The sequence below is a fragment of the Cydia splendana genome, chromosome 13 (assembly GCF_910591565.1).
Source record: "Cydia splendana chromosome 13, ilCydSple1.2, whole genome shotgun sequence".
NCBI classification, from domain to species: Eukaryota; Metazoa; Arthropoda; class Insecta; order Lepidoptera; family Tortricidae; genus Cydia; species Cydia splendana.
In genome coordinates, this window is record NC_085972.1 from 394,652 (window position 1) to 417,448 (window position 22,797).

General features: G+C 41.8%; 1 protein-coding gene across 2 annotated transcripts; it reads left to right on the forward strand.

The window, feature by feature from the left end:
- Positions 1 to 2,551: 2,551 nt before the first annotated feature.
- On the forward strand, positions 2,552 to 21,422 carry LOC134796343 (unconventional myosin ID). Of its 2 annotated transcripts, none has more exons than XM_063768494.1 (17): positions 2,552 to 2,675; positions 5,782 to 5,903; positions 6,623 to 6,842; positions 9,526 to 9,723; positions 10,463 to 10,702; positions 10,809 to 10,959; positions 11,321 to 11,478; positions 11,617 to 11,738; positions 11,956 to 12,106; positions 12,412 to 12,558; positions 12,981 to 13,207; positions 13,625 to 13,774; positions 14,731 to 14,845; positions 15,626 to 15,806; positions 16,116 to 16,309; positions 18,049 to 18,194; positions 21,188 to 21,406. In XM_063768494.1, the coding sequence occupies exons 1-17, from the start codon at positions 2,586 to 2,588 to the stop codon at positions 21,378 to 21,380; spliced, it is 2,805 nt and encodes a 934-aa protein (XP_063624564.1). In that variant the 5' UTR covers positions 2,552 to 2,585; the 3' UTR covers positions 21,381 to 21,406. The 2 variants fall into 2 exon arrangements, with proteins under 2 accessions (XP_063624564.1, XP_063624565.1); XM_063768495.1 differs by lacking the exon at positions 2,552 to 2,675 and adding an exon at positions 2,686 to 2,815 and having other exon boundaries at positions 21,188 to 21,422.
- The last annotated feature ends 1,375 nt before the right edge of the window (positions 21,423 to 22,797 follow it).

The following is a 22,797-nucleotide window of genomic DNA, read 5'->3' on the forward strand; positions in this document are numbered from 1 at the left end:
AATAAAAGTAGATAGTAATCTCAAGTTTTTCTGGCTTGTTATATATTTCTGTCATACAGATCTACATGTTTAATGTTACGTCTATTGTGTCGCCAACAATAACTACCTATTGCATTCATGAGAACACTGGGAACTGGAAATGGTAACAATACGCGGTTATTAAATCATAATTCGTTTTTGTTTGACTTTACTGTCTGTCTTTACCCGTGCTCTGATTGTCTGAAGATTTCAGATAAAGCTACAGATGTATAGTGCATAGGTAATTGTTTTCCTTCAGCAGGTAGCAGGGGAATGAAAGGTAGACAGCTAAAAGTCAAATTATTATTTTCCCGAACCTATTACAAAATATTTTTGTTCTGACAAACAAAACAAGACTTTTTTCTATCAGTTTTACCCGCTGGTTTTACCAGTGGATCGACTTGAAGATGTTTGGCTCGATTATGATACCAATATCGTTGCCCATAGATTTGAGCTAGTATTTTGAGTAAAATTCATCATCAAAACAAAATCCTAAACCTCTTTCTCTCTTTACAGATTTCAACACAACAAGATATATACATACATCGGCGAGGTCCTTGTGTCTGTCAACCCGTACAAGACGCTCGACATCTATAATGCCCAGCACATGGCTCAATACAGAGGCAGAGAGATGTTCGAGGTGCCTCCTCATGTGTACGCTGTCGCGGACGCGTGTCAACGCGTACTTAGACAACAGGTCAGTTATACAACCCGTACAAGACGCTCGACATCTACAATGCCCAGCACATGGCTCAATACAGAGGCAGAGAGATGTTTGAGGTGCCTCCTCATGTGTACGCTGTCGCGGACGCGTGTCAACGCGTACTTAGACAACAGGTCAGTTATACAACCCGTCCAAGACGCTCGACATCTACAATGCCCAGCACATGGCTCAATACAGAGGCAGAGAGATGTTTGAGGTGCCTCCTCATGTGTACGCTGCCGCGGACGCGTGTCAACGCGTACTTAGACAACAGGTCAGTTATACAACCCGTACAAGACGCTCGACATCTACAATGCCCAGCACATGGCTCAATACAGAGGCAGAGAGATGTTTGAGGTGCCTCCTCATGTGTACACTGTCGCGGACGCGTGTCAACGCGTACTTAGACAACAGGTCAGTTATACAACCCGTACAAGACGCTCGACATCTACAATGCCCAGCACATGGCTCAATACAGAGGCAGAGAGATGATTGAGGTGCCTCCTCATGTGTACGCTGTCGCGGACGCGTGTCAACGCGTACTTAGACAACAGGTCAGTTATACAACCCGTACAAGACGCTCGACATCTACAATGCCCAGCACATGGCTCAATACAGAGGCAGAGAGATGTTTGAGGTGCCTCCTCATGTGTACGCTGTCGCGGACGCGTGTCAACGCGTACTTAGACAACAGGTTAGTTATACAACCCGTACAAGACGCTCGACATCTACAATGCCCAGCACATGGCTCAATACAGAGGCAGAGAGATGTTTGAGGTGCCTCCTCATGTGTACGCTGTCGCGGACGCGTGTCAACGCGTACTTAGACAACAGGTCAGTTATACAACCCGTACAAGACGCTCGACATCTACAATGCCCAGCACATGGCTCAATACAGAGGCAGAGAGATGTTTGAGGTACCTCCTCATGTGTACGCTGTCGCGGACGCATGTCAACGCGTACTTAGACAACAGGTCAGTTATACAACCCGTACAAGACGCTCGACATCTACAATGCCCAGCACATGGCTCAATACAGAGGCAGAGAGATGTTCGAGGTGCCTCCTCATGTGTACGCTGTCGCGGACGCGTGTCAACGCGTACTTAGACAACAGGTCAGTTATACAACCCGTACAAGACGCTCGACATCTACAATGCCCAGCACATGGCTCAATACAGAGGCAGAGAGATGTTTGAGGTGCCTCCTCATGTGTACACTGTCGCGGACGCGTGTCAACGCGTACTTAGACAACAGGTCAGTTATACAACCCGTACAAGACGCTCGACATCTACAATGCCCAGCACATGGCTCAATACAGAGGCAGAGAGATGATTGAGGTGCCTCCTCATGTGTACGCTGTCGCGGACGCGTGTCAACGCGTACTTAGACAACAGGTCAGTTATACAACCCGTACAAGACGCTCGACATCTACAATGCCCAGCACATGGCTCAATACAGAGGCAGAGAGATGTTTGAGGTGCCTCCTCATGTGTACGCTGTCGCGGACGCGTGTCAACGCGTACTTAGACAACAGGTTAGTTATACAACCCGTACAAGACGCTCGACATCTACAATGCCCAGCACATGGCTCAATACAGAGGCAGAGAGATGTTTGAGGTGCCTCCTCATGTGTACGCTGTCGCGGACGCGTGTCAACGCGTACTTAGACAACAGGTCAGTTATACAACCCGTACAAGACGCTCGACATCTACAATGCCCAGCACATGGCTCAATACAGAGGCAGAGAGATGTTTGAGGTACCTCCTCATGTGTACGCTGTCGCGGACGCATGTCAACGCGTACTTAGACAACAGGTCAGTTATACAACCCGTACAAGACGCTCGACATCTACAATGCCCAGCACATGGCTCAATACAGAGGCAGAGAGATGTTCGAGGTGCCTCCTCATGTGTACGCTGTCGCGGACGCGTGTCAACGCGTACTTAGACAACAGGTCAGTTATACAACCCGTACAAGACGCTCGACATCTACAATGCCCAGCACATGGCTTAATACAGAGGCAGAGAGATGTTTGAGGTGCCTCCTCATGTGTACGCTGTCGCCGACGCGTGTCAACGCGTACTTAGACAACAGGTCAGTAAAGATACGTTCTCTAAGCAGCAGATCTGCTCTAAGATGCAGAATTCAATGATCGGTAGGCATGATGCTGACCGCTCTTATACACCATAAAGTTACTGAGAATCATGTCGGATCGCCATGCAAAGTACCTACCGCGGTAATCGCACGGCTAAAAAATGGGCTTGGTCTATTTAACAGTGCTGATGATTTGATGAAGCATTTCAGGGCCTACTAAGGACACCCGTAGTACGTCTATGCGTGTAAAAGCTCATTTAAACGCTGCCTTAATTATTGGCATAGTTTTCTTAAACTTGGAAGACTCGGTATTTTAATATTCTAATTGCGTCAAGATAGGTGGCACGCGTCATTTAAAAATTTAAAAAATTGTGACACCAAACATTACGTTATGCGTTTGTGTAAGCGAATTCGAAGGGCGAGCGTGTAAAAGATAATTAATTAGTTAAACTCTGAATGGGGTGTGTTTTATAGGGTGGGCTTGTGCCAGTTATGGTCTAATGACGACGCGGCTCATTTTGATAAACTGGAATTTATTGTATCTTTTTTTTCGCTTTATATAAATAGTAGATAACACCGGCCACCTTTCCAACAAGTGGTGTAGAGTAGACACTAGTTTTACTAAAGCGACCATCTATCTATCTTTCATCTTAGAGATTCATAAATAAATATTTACAATACAAGAAGATAATAAGTGCACCAACAGTAGCAATTTCCAGTACACATTGTACTTATGTATGCGCAGCAGAAACATTTTCATACTTGTATGTATTGTTTTGCTTATGGTGGTGTGAAGTAGGTAAATGTAGTTTGTAATAATGTGTTAGCCCTACCTATAGGTAGCATGAGTTAATGGCCTCTACCAATGCGTACTAAATATTTAATGTTTCAATACCTATCCTATAGGTACTATCAGATACCTAATAGTATTGAGTAGAACAATAAGGCCCACTTGCACCATTCCACTAACCCGGGGTTAACTGGTTAAACCAGAAGTTACCACGGTTACCAGTACAATTCGACACTGGGTTGACGGTTAAACCGCTGAACCCCGGGTTAGTGGGATGGTGCAAGCGGGCCTAAGAATCGTAATCGATGCGTGACATAAACGAATGACACGCATTCATTATCGAATCATTGTCACTCTTTCATCAAATGATTTGTCACCAAACCCCGAACGGAATTGACATAACTAAATCGATATGTCGGTATCGCTGACACATATAGTTTGACTCCAGTGCATGCCCTTTTATACGGTAGCATCCCTCTGTAAAGGTCCTTTAAAGGATGTTTAAAGGTCGCCAGGACGAAGCACTCGTCCCGCGAGCCCTTTCGTCCTTTGTCGTGTAGGTAAGCGATATTTTATAAAGCATTTTTATTGTCTCACTTGAGTACCTATTTAGTTTAAAATGAAACTTAAAAGTAACATAAGACGATATGACCAGAGCGTATATAGATAAAATGCAAACGAGAGTAGATATTATTTCGTTAGTTATTCGTTTGCATATTTCTACGTTCTTCATGGGATCGAGCACTTTATATTAGCGATATAGACAGTCTTAATCGATATTAAACTTTCGTGAGACATATTTTAAATTATTTATACGACAACGGTTTCACTCTAGCCTGAGGAAGGACCCCCGACGGGCCCGAAACATGTCGCCAATAGCGACTAAAAATTCAAGTAAGTGAAACCGTTGTCGTATAAACAATTTATAGACAGTCTTCGTTATATCGAATGACCAAGAAATTTCGTCGGGTGACAAGCAAAAGTCACTAAGTACTATCAAAAAATTAAAGTAACAATGCACTTTAATACACTTGCAACACGGTTTATTGTCCAATAATTTCAATGGTGTTAGTTAGTGACTTTTGCTTGTCACCCGACGATTTATTACCTTTATCAGGTATGTCTAGCGACTCCAGCGGTTTTTGAGAGTGAGTGTCAGCGTGGTCTTTTAGAGACCATTTTCATTCTGTTAATGTTTAATTTCTGAATCATCGGCCCTGCGATTTTCGGCGATTTTATATATTAAGTAACATGGTTCCTGTTATTTCAAATCTCCTTTCCAAATGGACCCACCAATCTTCGAAAGAGATCAGCACGTCAATGCATCCAGCGGTATCGTCTGTGCGTTTCCCCGAGCAGTTAAATCAGTCACGGCACTGTTTCGTGCCAATCTCCATTGTCCTCCGCCGTAAATGCACATTGCTGGCCGGCGTGCCGTGCCGACAAAGTCGTAAACTCGAGGGCCCTAAAGCATTTTACGGTCAGTGAAGGTATGTTAACGCCTATATTGCTTACAATGTGGTTTATGGAAATGTAAATGGTGCATTGTATATACAAGAGTAAAGACGAAGGAGTTATTAAGTTTTCCATATTCTATCTACCTACTTTGCCACGAGATACCTCACTCAACGATAAGTATTTTTAAAGGTTTTCCATTAAATTGTCCAATCTTATGGCACACCCAGATTTCCTCTCGAGATAATGGTAATGATTTTAACCATCAGAACATATTCCCACCGACCAAGATCTAATAAAATAACCCACAGCGAGTGACGAAACTAAGAATAAATGCAGTAATGGTTGTTCACCAAATGCTGTAAGTAGGTACTTAAACTTACTGTTCATCATCCTCATCGTATTAACTGAAAGACGTCCACTGCTGAACAAAGCCCTGCTTCAGACCCTCAATGATCTCCACAACGGCCGGTCATGTGCTGACCTCATCCAACGTGTCCCTGCGGTTTTGACCAGATCGCAGGCAGGGCACATTGCTCGGAGAACTGATGGCCGTTGGGGCAGAAAGGTTCTTGAGTGGTGACCACGGACCGAAAAATTAACTGTTGAAATAAATATTTCTGGACTGTGTCTTCTTTAAACACAACCACCGTAATTTCTTTATCCAACGAGAACCACTGTATTTCTGACTGTATTGTTAATAATTTCGTTTTTGTTTCAGGGCAAAGACACATGCGTGCTCATATCGGGCGAGTCGGGAGCAGGCAAGACAGAGGCATCGAAGTTTATAATGAAGTACATCGCCGCCAATACCACACAGGTCCACAGGGATTACATAGACAGGTATATTTGTAAATTAAAGGAAATATTCACCGCTCCCGGCAAGACTCGAACTTGCAACTTTTTGGAACACTGTTCTAATCGCTCTTAATCATCGGAACTACCGAAGCCCTCCAGAAATACTAGACCTGCTAGCATGAGTTGCGTTCTCACGCGCAACTCCATACATCTAGCTAGCGCGATTTCAAGTATGAACTCGCGTGCGAAAACCAAACTCATGCTAGCCGGTGAGAAGCGCGCGAATCTTTCCATTCCTTCTTTTTCCTTATAGAGAGGCGGTGAATGTTTAAATGTATCCTTTCATTTAAAAGAATGTGTGTACCTAATGTACCTATCCCTTGCAGACGTATCTACTGGATAAAGAATAGTCACTAAGATAGGTGTCAGTTTTTCTGAAACTGCTCAAAATGGGTAGGTACACAACACAAAAATCAATGATTTGTTTACAAAATGTAATGTGTTCGTGATGAAATTAGAACCAGGCTTAACCAATCTCATAATAATAAGGGTTGGTTGACATACTTCGGGTAAAAAATCCCAAAAGCAAACTTTCCTAGCTTATTGCAGCAAGTTTTAGTACTTGTGGAAAAAACTTGAACAAAATGCAAACTCGTTATTTCTCTGCAATTTACAAGTTATCTTTTAGAATAAATATGAGGCACTCGACGACTCGAAAACGTATTTCCTTTAGTTACTTTCATTGACAATATCTTCTTATGCAGAGTCAAGAACGTGCTCATCCAATCCAACTCAATCCTGGAGACATTCGGCAACGCGAAGACCACTCGCAACGACAACTCGTCCCGGTTCGGAAAATACATGGACATCCACTTCGACTACAAGGGTGACCCAGTCGGTGGGCATATCAGCAACTACCTGTTAGAGAAGAGTAGAGTCGTCAGTCTGCAGCAAGGAGAGAGGAACTTCCATGCCTTCTATCAGGTAAATACCGACGGAATACCGAGGTCTAGAGTCCGATGATGCTACGTTTCATGCCAACTGCTACGTCAAGTATGGCGCCCTTATGGGATAGATCACTGCCAGGTCGATGCAAAAGTTCACGATAAATGACGATCCCAATGTTCGGGCAGAAAATTCTGTGGGTACATCTGCAGCGAAATGGACCGACGATTTCGTTACGGTGGAAAAAAATTGTCCGTTTTTAATTCAGAACCTGGAATTCAAGCTCACCAAATCTCAGTTGTCCCTGGAACCGTTTCAATTTCAATACAGCTTTGTATTCTTTTTAGCTTTATCTGTTACATTCAATAAAATAGGCTAAGAAGCAGATAACCTATCTTCATTTGTGTAGGTACGAGTAGTATTTGGTGTACCTACAATTAAATATTTATCTATTTGTTTTGGACTATTCTGTGTATAAATTACGTTCGGTAGTTCAACGCAGCAATAAAAATGCTGAGACACGTACACAACCATTTCACAAAACAAACTCACATAATATTTGACTATAACATAAATACATTACACAGGTGACTCAGTTCCATAGCGCTATCTCCGATAGCGATAACTTTAATCTGTATCCACTTTGCAGTGAGTTCATATCCTGGAAAACATGAGAATAATACTGTTTAGTTAATACACCTAATATCTAAAGTAGGTAACCTTTTCATCCAATGTGTTTTAGTATTTACAACCTTACCACTTCTTTCATTCTAGTGGCTCCGTGAACTATAGACTTCATCAGTCTAAATCTGCCATAAAAACCTGAATCTGCAAATAAATCCATATACATGATTAATATAATATCGAACCTGCTCACAAAATATATCTCCTGAATCTGCAAATAAATCCATATACATGATTAATATAATATCGAACCTGCTCACAAAATATATCTCACGAGAATGTCTGAGAGCTGCGACCTGTACTTATATAGTACCTTATGTAAAATTGAACCCTAACACTTTAAAATAAAGTTCGAAATCATTGTGAGAACTATTTATTAGGTGCAGTCAACTGTAAAAATATGGGTGCACAAATCATCTCAAAAATATGTCCCATAGCTCTTATGTCAGCGAATTAAGAACTATGGGACAAATTTTTGAATAAGTTGGCTACACTCATATTTTTACAGTTGACTGTACCTAAGATGTATGGGGTGAGCACTCTAAGCCAAATTGAGATATTTATCGGACATAGGTTAGTGAGAAGAATAATGTAACTTTAACAAATACGTTTCAGGGTCAATATATCTATCAGTGATCTTCGCCTAAAGTGTCCAAACATTTCAATAGAAAGCTCACTTGATTCTGATTGGTGCAATTGTCGAATTGTGTCAGCCATTGATGCGTATACGCCGATATGTTTACAAACCGATGTTATTGTTGTACTAACATCAAATCTCTGACCAATTGTAAGCCGTATCTCGTTGGAGAAAGGTATACGAATGGTCAAATAGCAGTATCGATTGTCTGTAGCACTTGTTATGTAAACTATTTGTGTTGTATAGATTGGGTTATTTAACTTTTGTAATCTATGCACATAAGCTAATTTCGTCCTAAAACTGAGGATGGTTAGAGTACGTCTAAGCTAATTCTGCATCGACAAAGTATGGAAGTGCCAATATTTACATTTCCTGTTCAAAAATATCCACCACTCTCTAATTAATAAATAAAAATTTGGGGACAATCTTACAACAGATTGACCTAGCCTTAACTACACTTAAGCAAAGCTTGTACTATGTTACTAGGCGACAATTATATGCCTATAAATAAATGCCATACCATCTGGCCTTACCGGAATTCGAACCCAGGATCTCCTGCTTCGTGGGCAGGGTCACTACCGGCTAGAAATTATATTTATATAGATTCTTCTTGTAAAGCTAGAAAATGATAGATACTTTTAAATCGTAGCCTTATCCGCTACTTTTGATGCTGAGTGTACAAGTTGAACATCATAACATTGTCATGATTACGAATACCAACCGCACGTGCGACACAATGCAGTCGCCGCTGCAGTTATGCACAAATAGCCGCACTCCCCTGACTGCGGTTTCCGTACCACGCTACACAATTAAACAATAGTCCGTGTAGTGCCAGGATGCTTGCGAATTCTTTACAAATAGCAGCAGAGCAAAGAATTTAATAGATTATATCCACGTACAGTGAGCTGCAGAGATAACTGGACCCCCTCCAAACAAGTTTCTATGCATATCTCTGCAGCTTATTGTACAACTTCAAATGAAGAAATCCATTCACCATCCATAAAGAATTCGAACTCACCGCTCTATGACGCCGATCCACAGCTGTTCCAATTAAGCTACAATATTATCCAACAGCGGCAAATATTTCCAATAAATCCCTACTACTTTTTCCAATTAATAGTCTTACAGACGTGCTACGTCGTGACTTTACCTTACGTGCCCAACTGTGCCTAAATTCTATATGTATATTAAAATAATGCATATATTAAGTATTATCAATCTTTACAATATATATTCAATTATCGAACCTGATATGTACTTACCTAGTAAATGGTGTGATACTCTTGTGACCATATATTTCTGTACCTACAACTTACATACAAAATATTTCAGCTTATCTCTTTACTTATCGGTTTTCGAGTTATTAATACAATAATAATAATTTATTACATTTACTTCCAGTTACTGAGCACAAACAACCCGCACACGAAAAAGTTCGGCCTAACGACGAACGCGCAATACATGATCTTGGGCAGCGAGCGAGCAACGTCACAAGATTCTAAGCTATATTCTCTAACGAATAGCGCTTTTAATGCCTTGGGCTTCGCGCAGTCCGTGCTTGATGATATTTGGAGTATCGTCGCTGGAGTTATCCTGCTGGTAAGCGGATTTTGAACCCTATTTGTATCAGCTTAAATGAATGAATGAATGAAATTAATGAAAACATTTATTTTCAGGCAACTTATTGGCCTATAGATAAATACCTTAAAACTAGCATACATATATTACACATATACACATATTACAAAATATATCTTAAAACTAAAAACACAATTATGGCTGCGATGCAGTTCGCAACCCCGCAGTGTCAGGGAGCCGGCCGCGGAACCGCCGGAACTTGACACCCTTCGGCCAAAACTCCTCCTTGGTGAAGGTCGCTAGATGTTCAGTCGGAACGCTCAGCACAAAAGAATTAAAATTCACACTGTATCGAGATTCCAACTTCACGACCCTCAGGATGAATCCGGACTTGGCTCGTACATACTTTACGATCTCCTCGACCTTCGTAAGGTAGTGTAATCGGGACACATACAGCAGCGTCATCGGTGTTGCAGGACGCCAGTATTAAATACCATAGGACTTTAAGCTTTATACTGTAACTAACATATGAGTCGCTTAATTTTAAACTCGGGTAAATCCATCTGTCAGATTATGCGATATTGGTACTAAGCAAAAGTAATAGGGTAGAAATTTGCTGAGAGGGTCGAATGGATTTACCCGAGTGTGAAGTTAAGCGACACATATATTAAAGTCCTGTAGCCTTGCGCTGTCCGGTTTTGAAGATATTTGGAACTGATGCTCCAAAAATGATTTCTTACGTGTCTTCTTTTTTTTCCAGGGCGAGTTGACATTCACAGAAACACAAGACGGCCAGTTAAAAATCGGGGGCCCAGTGAAACAATGCGTGACCGCTCTAGGGGTCACAGAAGAAGGCCTTCGTGGGGCCATGGTGGGCCGCGTGTTATCCGCCGGCGGTGACCTGGTGTCCAAGGAGCACTCGCTCAGCGACGCTAATTATACTAGATTGGCGCTTGCTAAGGCGGCTTATGATCGTCTTTTCACATGGATTGTACAGCAGGTGGGTCCGGAAGTCGCGTGTTCAAATCCCGGCTCTTATCAATGAGTTTTTCGGAACTTATGTCTATTGTAATGAAGTGTTTAGTAATATTGTTATTCGTTGACAGATAAACCGTGCGATTGAGGTCCCAGCCGGCACATACAAGAACACCCTTATCGGAGTACTGGATATCTACGGGTTCGAGATATTCGACACCAACAGTTTCGAGCAGTTCTGCATTAATTACTGCAACGAGAAGCTACAACAACTCTTCATTGGTTAGTTAATGTTACTGGCAAGGTCACATCTTAGCTTATCAGTAGACTAGTACTAGTTAATAAGGTCGCTTATTCCTTACGCAACAAGGTCGCAATCGCAGTCGCTGTCTTAAGTAGTATTTCGAAGGCGTACTTTACTCAAATTCAGTAGAGCCAAAGCATAGTTTTTATGCCTACTATCGTTGTTACAAGTCAAAAATTCGATCTTACGCTTTATTTTCGCGAGCCGGACTGGATAAACTCTCGGGTCTTTTCTAGCCTGCAGGCTGCAGTTTGTGGGCACCTGGTCAAGAACGTTTAGTGCCAGACTTTGGTACTTATAGTGTTTACCATTGTTGGATATCGAATTGTTACCTTTCAGAACTGGTGCTAAAACAGGAGCAGGAGGAATACGCCCGTGAGGGTATCCAGTGGACTCCGATCCAGTACTTCAACAACAGGGTCATCTGCGAGCTGGTGGATGCTCCTCACCAGGGCATCATCTCCGTCATGGACGAAGCCTGTCTTAATCCTACGAAGGTTGGTTCACGTATTTTTTAACTGTTTGATATTTTTAACTTGATTCCGGTATTTTTTTGAATAATGTCTCCCGATTTCTCGTTAGTTGGATCGCTTTGGAATTATCCTTGATCCTATTTTTGTTTTTTTTTTGTGCAGATTTCCGACACACAACTATTAGAGGCACTCGACAAACGGCTGGGCTCACACAAACATTACACATCGCGGCAGCTCGCGCCCACAGACAAAAAACTTAAACATGGAGTTGACTTTAGAATCACGTGAGTTCCTACTTTGATACTGCGCTCTCTTTGGTCATTCTTATGAGTGAGGAACAATCTTCAGACTTCGAGGTATTCAAATTAGAGTTACATTTGTTTGAGTTCATTTAAAACAAAACAATTTACATATATTTTATTACGTACCCGTTGCATAAAATTCTATTTTATTTATTTTGTACAAAAGAGGATTTTTAAATCGTTTTCCTTAATTTTCCAGACATTATGCGGGCGATGTGACCTATGCAATCACTGGCTTCATGGACAAGAACAAGGATTCCTTATGGCAAGATCTCAAGCGGCTGCTGCACTCATCTTCGAATGCTTCGCTCGCTGACATGTGGCCCGAAGGCGGCGCTCACATACAAAAGGTAAGCTTTCGACATATGTTTAGTGGTCAATGTGGCATCTACGTTAGCTGTCAAATTCGAAGCACGAATTTGTCTCAATGATTGTTTGATTTTAAATGAAGGAATCAACTGGTTATACAGACCCAATGCCTTCTCCCGGTTTTATTACCGTCGGCGCGGTACGGGTCCCAAATATTTTTTTTTATTAAAATATCTCGAGATTCCAGCATTGGGCACTGGAGACCTCGGTCACTTTTTCTTTCGTATAGTTATAGATCAATTTCGGTTTAATCAACGATTTCATCACACATACATATTGTTTTCAGACATCAAAGCGGCCTCCATCCGCAGCAACTCTGTTCCGCAACTCGATGGCAGCATTAGTAACAGGACTGCAGAGTAAAGAACCATTCTACGTGCGCTGCGTCAAGCCGAATCCCATACAGTCACCTAACGCCTGGGACGACCAGCTGGTAAATACGCTGTGCTACTTGTTGTTTGTGTAGCCTGTACATATGTACCTATATGCTACAAATGTGTTGGTTACTTTTGTAAATTTGTGTATGCGAATAGATTTATCTATCAGTGATTTAGCTATTTTCTTTGCGCGCTTAACACGCTGGACGTGAACCTTTTCTTAGCACTCTTAGGGCCAGTTGCACCACTCACAATTGACGGACTAATCGACGTCACTCAGCAGAAAACTATGAAACTTCTCATATAATAAAATTTACCGAAATTCGTAACTGTGACGACTTGGTGCAACCGACCCTTAATGTTTGAAAATAGAAACCTAGACCCCGAAACATGCGAGTGACTGATTAAAACCGTGAGTTGAACCGTAAAATGAGTTTTTAATTCCACGATAACTAAAGTAACCTCACTCGTTGGCCAGGTCCGTCACCAGGTGGCGTACCTCGGGCTCGTGGAGAACGTGCGCGTGCGCCGCGCCGGCTTCGCGTCGCGCCAGCGCTACGACCGCTTCCTCAAGCGGTACAAGATGCTGTCGCAGTACACGTGGCCCAACTTCCGAGGCTCCAGCGACAAGGACGCCGTCATGGTGCTGCTGAAAGATCTGCAGGTCAACGATGTGCAGTATGGACATACGAAGCTCTTCATCAGGTTAGTAGACGATGACATGTATTCGGCTTCCGTTAACAGTTATCCGGTTCGGAGGACCATGTTTTAGAGATGATGAATAAATGTAGAAAAACATGGTTTGCAGGTTTACATTTTAAATTCTCGTGTTTTGTATATTTAACGGGTTTGTCGAGATTAAATTTCATTATTTTACTTAATCCCGAGTATCCCGACGTATCTACTGGGTTGCGCCAGCTGTGGTAACGGAAGACACACCAAAAGTATGGCCCGCAACAAGTAGCGGTAGTTATATTAAATAGGATGGTTGTTTACTCTAATAATGATAAACGTGGGCCATACTGAAAGTTTCTGGATTCTGATATATGAGACGAGTTATTTTTTCTAAGTGGCCAGTCCAGGAATTTTCAGTATGCCCTAATTACAATGTTTAATCCGCAGGAGCGCGAAAACCCTGCACGGTTTAGAAGCTGCACGCGCTGCACTCATCCCGTCCATCGTGGTGCTGCTGCAGAAGTTGTGGCGAGGGACCCTGGCGCGCATGCGCTACAAGAAGATGAAGGCTGCGCTCACCATATACAACGCCTGGAAGTTAGTATACTATGGCTTGACTGAATAAAAGCGGAGATCTCTGGTTCAGCTTGAGCAAAAATGCTTTCATATGCCCGGCTGCTCTCCGCTATGGGTCGCAATTCTCAACCGATTTCCGTAAAATTTTGTAAGCAGGTTCGATAGTTATGATTTTTTTGTCACCATGGCTTTGGTATTTTTTTTTACAATAACGCAGCCGTGGGAGTTTATAGCTCACAGAGCCACTAGTAACCAAATGGTTTTCCGTTCATATGGACGATGGAGGGTATATACTACTCTCATTTAATAATTAATCTCCATTTAAAGTGTGATATCGTACGTGGAGTTTACAAAATGAATTATTGTTATTGTATTACAAGAGTCGTACGAGTATATTCAGGGCTAAAAACAAACCGCCATATTGAAATTGTCAAAGAATGATTAATTTACTAGTGACTTTTGTTTACATAGTTAGCAAGTTCCATAGAATGACACTTTAGACATCCGTGCCGTGTTAATGGTCCTTGTAGTACGTATGTATACTAATGTAATGTACTTGTATGTTGCAGACGTTACTGCTACCGTCGCTACATCGTCGCCATCCAACACGAGCTGCACCGCAACCGCAACGTCATCAGGTCCTGGCCGCCGGCCCCGAGGCGGGTCAACTCCACCCTCATACAGGTATGTACGTGTATGCTACAGGCGTTACTGCTACCGTCGCTACATCGCCGCCATCCAACACGAGCTGCACCGCAACCGCAACGTCATCAGGTCCTGGCCGCCGGCCCCGAGGCGGGTCAACTCCACCCTCATACAGGTATGTACGTGTATGCTACAGGCGTTACTGCTACCGTCGCTACATCGCCGCCATCCAACACGAGCTGCACCGCAACCGCAACGTCATCAGGTCCTGGCCGCCGGCCCCGAGGCGGGTCAACTCCACCCTCATACAGGTATGTACGTGTATGCTACAGGCGTTACTGCTACCGTCGCTACATCGTCGCCATCCAGCACGAGCTGCACCGCAACCGCAACGTCATCAGGTCCTGGCCGCCGGCCCCGAGGCGGGTCAACTCCACCCTCATACAGGTATGTACGTGTATGCTACAGGCGTTACTGCTACCGTCGCTACATCGTCGCCATCCAACACGAGCTGCACCGCAACCGCAACGTCATCAGGTCCTGGCCGCCGGCCCCGAGGCGGGTCAACTCCACCCTCATACAGGTATGTACGTGTATGCTACAGGCGTTACTGCTACCGTCGCTACATCGCCGCCATCCAACACGAGCTGCACCGCAACCGCAACGTCATCAGGTCCTGGCCGCCGGCCCCGAGGCGGGTCAACTCCACCCTCATACAGGTATGTACGTGTATGCTACAGGCGTTACTGCTACCGTCGCTACATCGCCGCCATCCAACACGAGCTGCACCGCAACCGCAACGTCATCAGGTCCTGGCCGCCGGCCCCGAGGCGGGTCAACTCCACCCTTATACAGGTATTACAACACATTACAACACTTTACTTACTCATTCTTTCTCTGTGAATTCAAACTGCCCATAGCAGTCTACAGATGTTTAAGTATCTAACATAAACTTATGTTCTCGCGGATCCGCGTACGAGAAAACACGCGTACACTCATGAACAAATTTAGAGAAACGCAAAAAAAAAAGGTTTAATTACTAATTTTGAAATTACTAAACCCCAGGCCAGTAATTAAACCTTTTTTTTGCGTTCCTCCAAAGTCCATGAGTATATTAAAAAAATACTCGCGGAACACGAGAGGTTAACAGAGTATTTTTTGTTTAACATCATTTTTAAATGATGATAATTGTTGTTTTTTTAAGATAATATATGTATAATTTTCCAGGCCGCTTATCGCCGCTGGAGGGCGTACCTGACCCTCAAGCCGATCCCGCGCGCGCAGTGGCCGCAGCTCAAGATGAAGATCTGCGCCGCCAGCGCCCTGCGGAGCCGGCGGAGGGACTGGGGTGCCGGCCGCCAGTGGCTGGGAGACTACCTGGCCGAGGACCAGTACAACCCGAGAGCTGGTGAGTCTACTCGACCTCCAAGCGGTGCGGTGGTTCTTAGCTGTCTTTGATAAAAAACGTTTAAAAAGTAACAGCTCTTTTTCGAATTGATGTAAGGCATTTTGGCATAAAATGGTTTACAATCTTATGATTAGCGTAGGGAGTTTTTAAAATTCGATACCTAGTTGTAGTTATACTTCCAATCTTATGCCAATTATTTGCGTTCATATTTTTTTTATATTTAGTTTGGCTACCTAATGCAAAACTCTTTAGTTTCGTATTTGAAAACATTCTCACCTTCTATTGAAATAAACCTCTTCCCTTTTCCAGCCGTGTACCGCTCGGCGGTAGCGTCCCTCCAGAAGTCGCAGCAGGCCGGCGCCGCGCTGTTCTCCTGCCGCGTGCACAAGTTCAACCGCTACAACAAGCTGGCCGAGCGCTGCCTGCTCATCACGGACCACAGCATTTACAAACTGGATGCCAATACCTTCAAAGTGTTGAAGAAACCTACGCCTATCACTGAGGTTAGTTTAATTTTTTTGTGATTTTACTCTGGAGTTCCACAAGGCAGTGTTCTTGGACCGCATGTATAAGTTCAATTGATACAACAAACTTGCGGCGGAATGCCTACTCATCACGGATCACAGCATTTACAAACTGGATGCTGACACGTTTAGTGCTGAAGAAACTTATAGACCGGGAGATAGTGACACATTTTACTGGGTCATTTGTACCAGTATGGCGGTTCGTCAGGGGTCTAAGTACGTAAAGAACGAAATAAAAATGATGGTCATAGCGCTGGTACCGGCGGCCCAATCGCGTGGGCGTTAGTCGAACGTGTCGGATAAAATACGAGTGTCGAACGATTTGTTCGATAGTCCATAAAAAAGAAGTAGACGGTAGCGTAATGCCATACTTCTCCGGTGTGACTTACAGCCCGCCATACTGAGGCGAACACATTAATTAAAAAAAACAATTCAATCATTTGTGCCAAGCTAATTTTTGCACAGGTGATCATCGTCGAGCAGCCATTCATGGACATAACCATGCCATACTTTTCGGATGGTTCCAAATGGCCGCCATACCGCCGCAAAGGAGTTAATTTTTTTTTATTGCTAAACGATTTGTACCATCTTGTAATTTTTTTTCAAGACTTTCTGTGTGATCATAAATGGAAATCTCATAATGCCATACCTGTAGGAGGTGGCAAATGTGTACAATATATTTTTTTTTTCAAGTATGGTGCCCCTTTTTCCCCCTATTAGAAGTATGGCAAATATAATAATGGTCACATTGCATCATATAATTTCCAAAAATCCAAATGCCATACTGGTACAAATCGTCAAAAAATTGTTTTTTGTTTTAAGTCTTGGCTTAAGTCTCACAGTCGTCCGCCCCGTAGTTATAATCTGAAATATATTTTTTTAGGTACAATTGTATCCAAACAAACAGAATATGATGATGCCATGCTGTAAAAAATTATTTTACGTATACATAGTCGTATTTTTGAAACGTGTCGATTAAATAAGTTTTTCAAGTATGGCAGCACTTTATCCCCCTACTATAAGTATGGCAATTATAATAACGGACACATTATATCAAATACTTTCCAAAAATTTAAATGCAATACTGGTACAAATCGTTTAACAAAAAAAAAAATTAACTCCCTTGCGGCGGTATGGCGGCCATTTGGAACCGTCCGAAGAGTATGGCATGGTGATGTCCATGAATGGCTGCTCGACGATGATCACCTGTGCAAAAATTAGCTTGGCACAAATGGTTGAATTGTTTTTTTTTAATTAATGTGTTCGCCTCAGTATGGCGGGCTGTAAGTCATACTGGAGAAGTATGGCATTACGCTACCGCCTACTTCTTTTTTATGGACTATCGGAAAATACGAGGATTTTTGTGGAACAAATCGTTCGACACTCGTATTTTATCCGACACGTTCGACTAACGCCCACGCGATTGGGCCGCCGGTACCAGCGCTATGACCATCATTTTTCTTTCCTTCATTACATGCTTAGACCCCTGACGAACCGCCATACTGGTACAAATGACCCAGTAAAATGTGTCACTATCTCCCGGTCTATTACGCCTATCACTGAGATAAGTCACTATTTAGGAGTACTGCAAGGCAGTGTTTTCGGACCGCATGTAAATCTTATGACTTAGGGATTGAAAAATCGTATGAAAAATACCATTACCAGGTCACTTTTGTTTATTTTTTGTAATACCAACTTTGATTTCGGTTATTGTGCAGGTGGGAGCGGTTCGTGTGATGAGTTCAGATGCACAACTAGTAGTGATCAGTGTGCCCCACGCGAAGAACGACCTCGTGATCGGGCTGGCGTCCGATTTCGAGCTTGTCGGCGAGCTCGTGGGCGTGCTCGCCAACCGGTATCACATGTAAGTTGTCCTGTATGCGTATCTAAGTAGTTTTTGTACGCGTACGAAACTATTTCTAACTCCCTTTTCTTTGATAGGTGAAAACCTCATGAAAATCTGTTCACAGTCGTGTTTGAGTTTTTCGCGAACCTATAGACAGACACTCGCGGCGGGGGCCTTTGTTTTATAAGGTGTAGGAATAATTTTATACTAAAATTAATGAAAATGGACATGTTTAATAGTATTTTATACAATCGTGCTATAGTCACGTGGTTCGCGCGTTCTCGGAAGAGAGTACCAGGCGGAGTAATATTATTATACCATGACAGCTAAGATACGCGAGCAGCCGCGATACCTTCATACTCGTAGCTCCCCGGCCGCGGCCCGGCGGGTTGGTCAACGACACCTTCTTCTAACTTATGAGGCCCTGGTACTTGCTCCTCGCTAAATTCAATTATTAACAGTTTTTTTTTTTCGATTTTAGCTACCGTAGCCTATGGAGACTAACAAGTAACGCTAAGCGGTTTTCGTAGTCTATGGATGTTCCTATATTATGGGTGTCACATGCGCGTTTCTGACTTATGAAGCAATTGTTCCTACAATACAACCTAAAATAAATAATTTTGAGCTGTGATTGGTCAATTTCATTATAGTTGACTAAACTGTATCTAAATGAATATTATAGTTGAGTCGGGAGTCCATAGCTTAAAAGTACCCAAATGCAGTTTGGTATACGAAATCTTAATTCAAGAACTACAGTCGACGAATAGAAAATAGTATTTTTTCTACTCCCGTACTTTTATTTGTCATTTAAAGGGTCGTGCACACGCCTTTAAAACCCTACCTTATAGTTGTCAAGACAAGTCTTTAGTCTATTCCCCAAAAAAGAATTTGTACATACACGCAGTATCTTTTTGGCGATTTTACGATACTTCGCGTAATAACCACTTAAAAAATATTGAATGAAATACAGTTCGGCTTCGCCTCAAATTGTTACTCACGCCACTCGCCTTTTTTGACCTCTCTTAAACAACGTTAATAAAGACGCCACGAGTATTTTTTGACTCAGTTAAACAAAGTTGCATAAAATACTTTTTCTACGATCAAGCACTTACTTTGAAATAAAATTGTAAAATTAACAAATATTTTTAATTCAAGAAGTAGCAAAAATGGCGGGTACGGCGGGAAAAGAATGAATGAATGAATGAAATTAAAAAAAAAGTCTATGGTTCACTTATTTGTCAGAGATGACGTTTAAAATAAGGTTGGCAACACTGTATTTCATTCAATATTTTATAAGTGGTAATTACACGAAGTATCGTAAAATCGCCAAAAAGATACTGCGTGTATGCACAAAGTCTTGTTTGGGGAATAGACTAAAGACTTGTCTTGATAACTATAAGGTAGGGTTTTAAAGGTGTGTGCACGACCCTTTAAATGACAAATAAAAGTACGGGAGTAGAAAATAGTACATTATTGTCGAGGCTCGGAAGTAGCTACTTGCAGGCTGAGGATTCGTTTTAAACGGACGACCTTAGGAGTCCGTTTAATTGAATCCGAAGCCAGCAAGTAGCCTTCCAGCCGAGTCATATATAGTGCTTTTCTCAAAAATGGTGCAAGAAATATAAATATCATAGAAATATTTTACAAAAGCAACGTTCTTACGTATATATTTTCACAGAAAAAAGTAGAAACAATTGAAAAAATTAGCTTTGCCGCCTTTTTATTTTTTTAAATAAAAAAAAAGAATTGTATTTTTCTGCCGAAAATACGTCAACCTATTTGAGACAGCTAAATAGTCGCGGTACTAATCATCTGTTTGGATGTTTAATGGGCCTGTGCCTTTATTTGATATGACCATTTCAACTTTTAAAAAGTTTGGAACTCGACAAATAATGGAATTAGTATGCAACATTGCAGTCCCAAAATCGAGACTGCAATGTTTTTAACTTTTTAATTTTTGACTGACCATAAACTACGCGCTTCGCGACCTATTTTTTAAACGGCAAAGTCGACTTTGCCGTCCATTTTTGAGAAATAGTACATTATTGTCGAGGCTCGGAAGTAGCTACTTGCAGGCTGAGGATTCGTTTTAAACGGACGACCTTGGGAGTCCGTTTAATTGAATCCGAAGCCAGCAAGTAGCCTTCCAGCCGAGTCATATATAGTGCTTTTCTCAAAAATGGTGCAAGAAATATAAATATCATAGAAATATTTTACAAAAGCAACGTTCTTACGTATATATTTTCACAGAAAAAAGTAGAAACAATTGAAAAAATTTGCTTTGCCGCCTTTTTATTATTTATTTTTTTAAATAAAAAAAAAGAAGTGTATTTTTCTGCCGAAAATACGTCAACCTATTTGAGACAGCTAAATAGTCGCGGTACTAATCATCTGTTTGGCTGTTTAATGGGCCTGTGCCTTCGTTTGATATGGCCATTTCAACTTTTAAAAAGTTTGGAACTCGACAAATAATGGAATTTGTATGCAACATTGCAGTCCCAAAATCGAGACTGCAATGTTTTTAACTTTTTAATTTATGACTGACTATAAACTACGCGCTTCGCGACCTATTTTTAGGGTTCCGTACCCAAAGGGTAAAACGGGACCCTATTACTAAGACTTCGCTGTCCGTCCGTCCGTCCGTCCGTCCGTCCGTCCGTCCGTCCGTCTGTCACCAGGCTGTATCTCACGAACCGTGATAGCTAGACAGTTGAAATTTTCACAGATGATGTATTTCTGTTGCCGCTATAACAACAAATACTAAAAACAGAATAAAATAAAGATTTAAATGGGGCTCCCATACAACAAACGTGATTTTTGACCAAAGTTAAGCAGCGTCGGGAGTGGTCAGTACTTGGATGGGTGACCGTTTTTTTTTTGTTTTTTTTTATATGGTACGGAACCCTTCGTGCGCGAGTCCGACTCGCACTTGCCCGATTTTTTTTTAAACGGCAAAGTCGACTTTGCCGTCCATTTTTGAGAAAAAATATATAATATCGATTTGTTTGCAGGCTAACGGGTTCTGAACTATCCGTGGAAGTGGAAAGCGGCGCGACGACGCGCTGCACTCTGGGCGGCAAGTCCCGCGCGCTGCAGCTGCCCGCCCCCTCCCCCTCCCCCTCCTCCCCCTCCTCCACCCCCGCCACCCCCTTCACGCACGCACACAACGTCATCACCTACCATCCCGCATCGGCGAGAGCGTAAACCAGAGATATTTCACTTTCACAAAACCTATCCCCGACCGTATTTTGTACCACCCGAGGGGGTAGTAACGAAAACAAAATATATGTGACGTTATCTATGAAAAAGGACCTTATTGTCGATGGCGGTTACGCCATTATTAACGATGCTCCGATATAAATACAATGCCGCGCGACGCTGTGCGGCGTAAGCGCCATCGACAATAACGTCCATTTTCATAGATAATGCCCCATATATGTATTCCTAAACAAAATTGGAAAAAGTAAACTTTTACTTTCGGGCGTGTATTTCGACTCCATCCATACATTTTCACTCGTAACATTTATATGCCCGAAATAAAAAAAATAAACTATTATCCGTTTTGCATTTATAATTCTGGATATCAATCGTCTATTTTTTTTCTCGTCCCGCTCTCGCGTGTTTAAAAAAAAATGTTGACCGTATTATAAGCAATAGTGATATGAATTGTAAAGTAATTTATAAGTACCAATAATTTATTCGAGTGATAATAATAATATTAGCCTGCTACCTTATTTTATAGTTTATTAATTTTAAGCCGTCCCGGGACTATTTCATATGTTTAATAGTACCTCGTAATATGACAGCCGAGAATTTTTTTTTATGGATTATGTTTTTTCTGTTATCGTCGGGTGACAAGCAAAAGTACTATCAAAAAATGAAAGTAACAATGCACTTTATTACACGTGTAACACGGTTTATTGTCCAATAATTTCAATGATGTTAGTTCGTGACTTTTGGTTGTCACCCGACGTTATGAAATTACAAAATGTTTTTCAGGGTGCGGCCTCTTGGAGTTAGCACAACTACCGGCTCCAAAATAATTCTTCCTTTCTTAAAGAAGTATTTCGCGCGTTTGCACAACTGTTTAGTTGTGCTAACTCTTTTAAATTATTTTGTTAATAACTTAATTATGATTTTACTATTAAATGGCCTTTTATGTGAACAATGATTTCCGATGAGTTAAAAACAATTATATTTTTAGATGTTTTTATTGATTTAATTGTAATTAATTATTTTCTTTATAAGTAAGTCATTGCTTAGTTATATTTAATATGTAGGTAAATACCTTATTTACTGTTTTACGCAATAGCGCCTACTTAAAGGAAACGCACAAAATACCAGGAATATTTATTCTTCTCTTTGACGCCACAGACACAGTATAAAATTAGCCTTAATACGTTCTTAAAAAGTTTATTATTGTGTGTTAAATAAAATAAAGTAAAACAAACGCGGCGGTCAAAGGGCACACACAACGACGACCTAGTCTTTTATTACTTAATTATTGTTTTTGGCCAGATGTTACCAAAAACTTACATTTAAGTGTAAAAGAAAAATATTATGATTTACTAAATTTTCATACAGAGTGACAGAGTAACTGGTTTTGAGTGTAAGCTTTTGC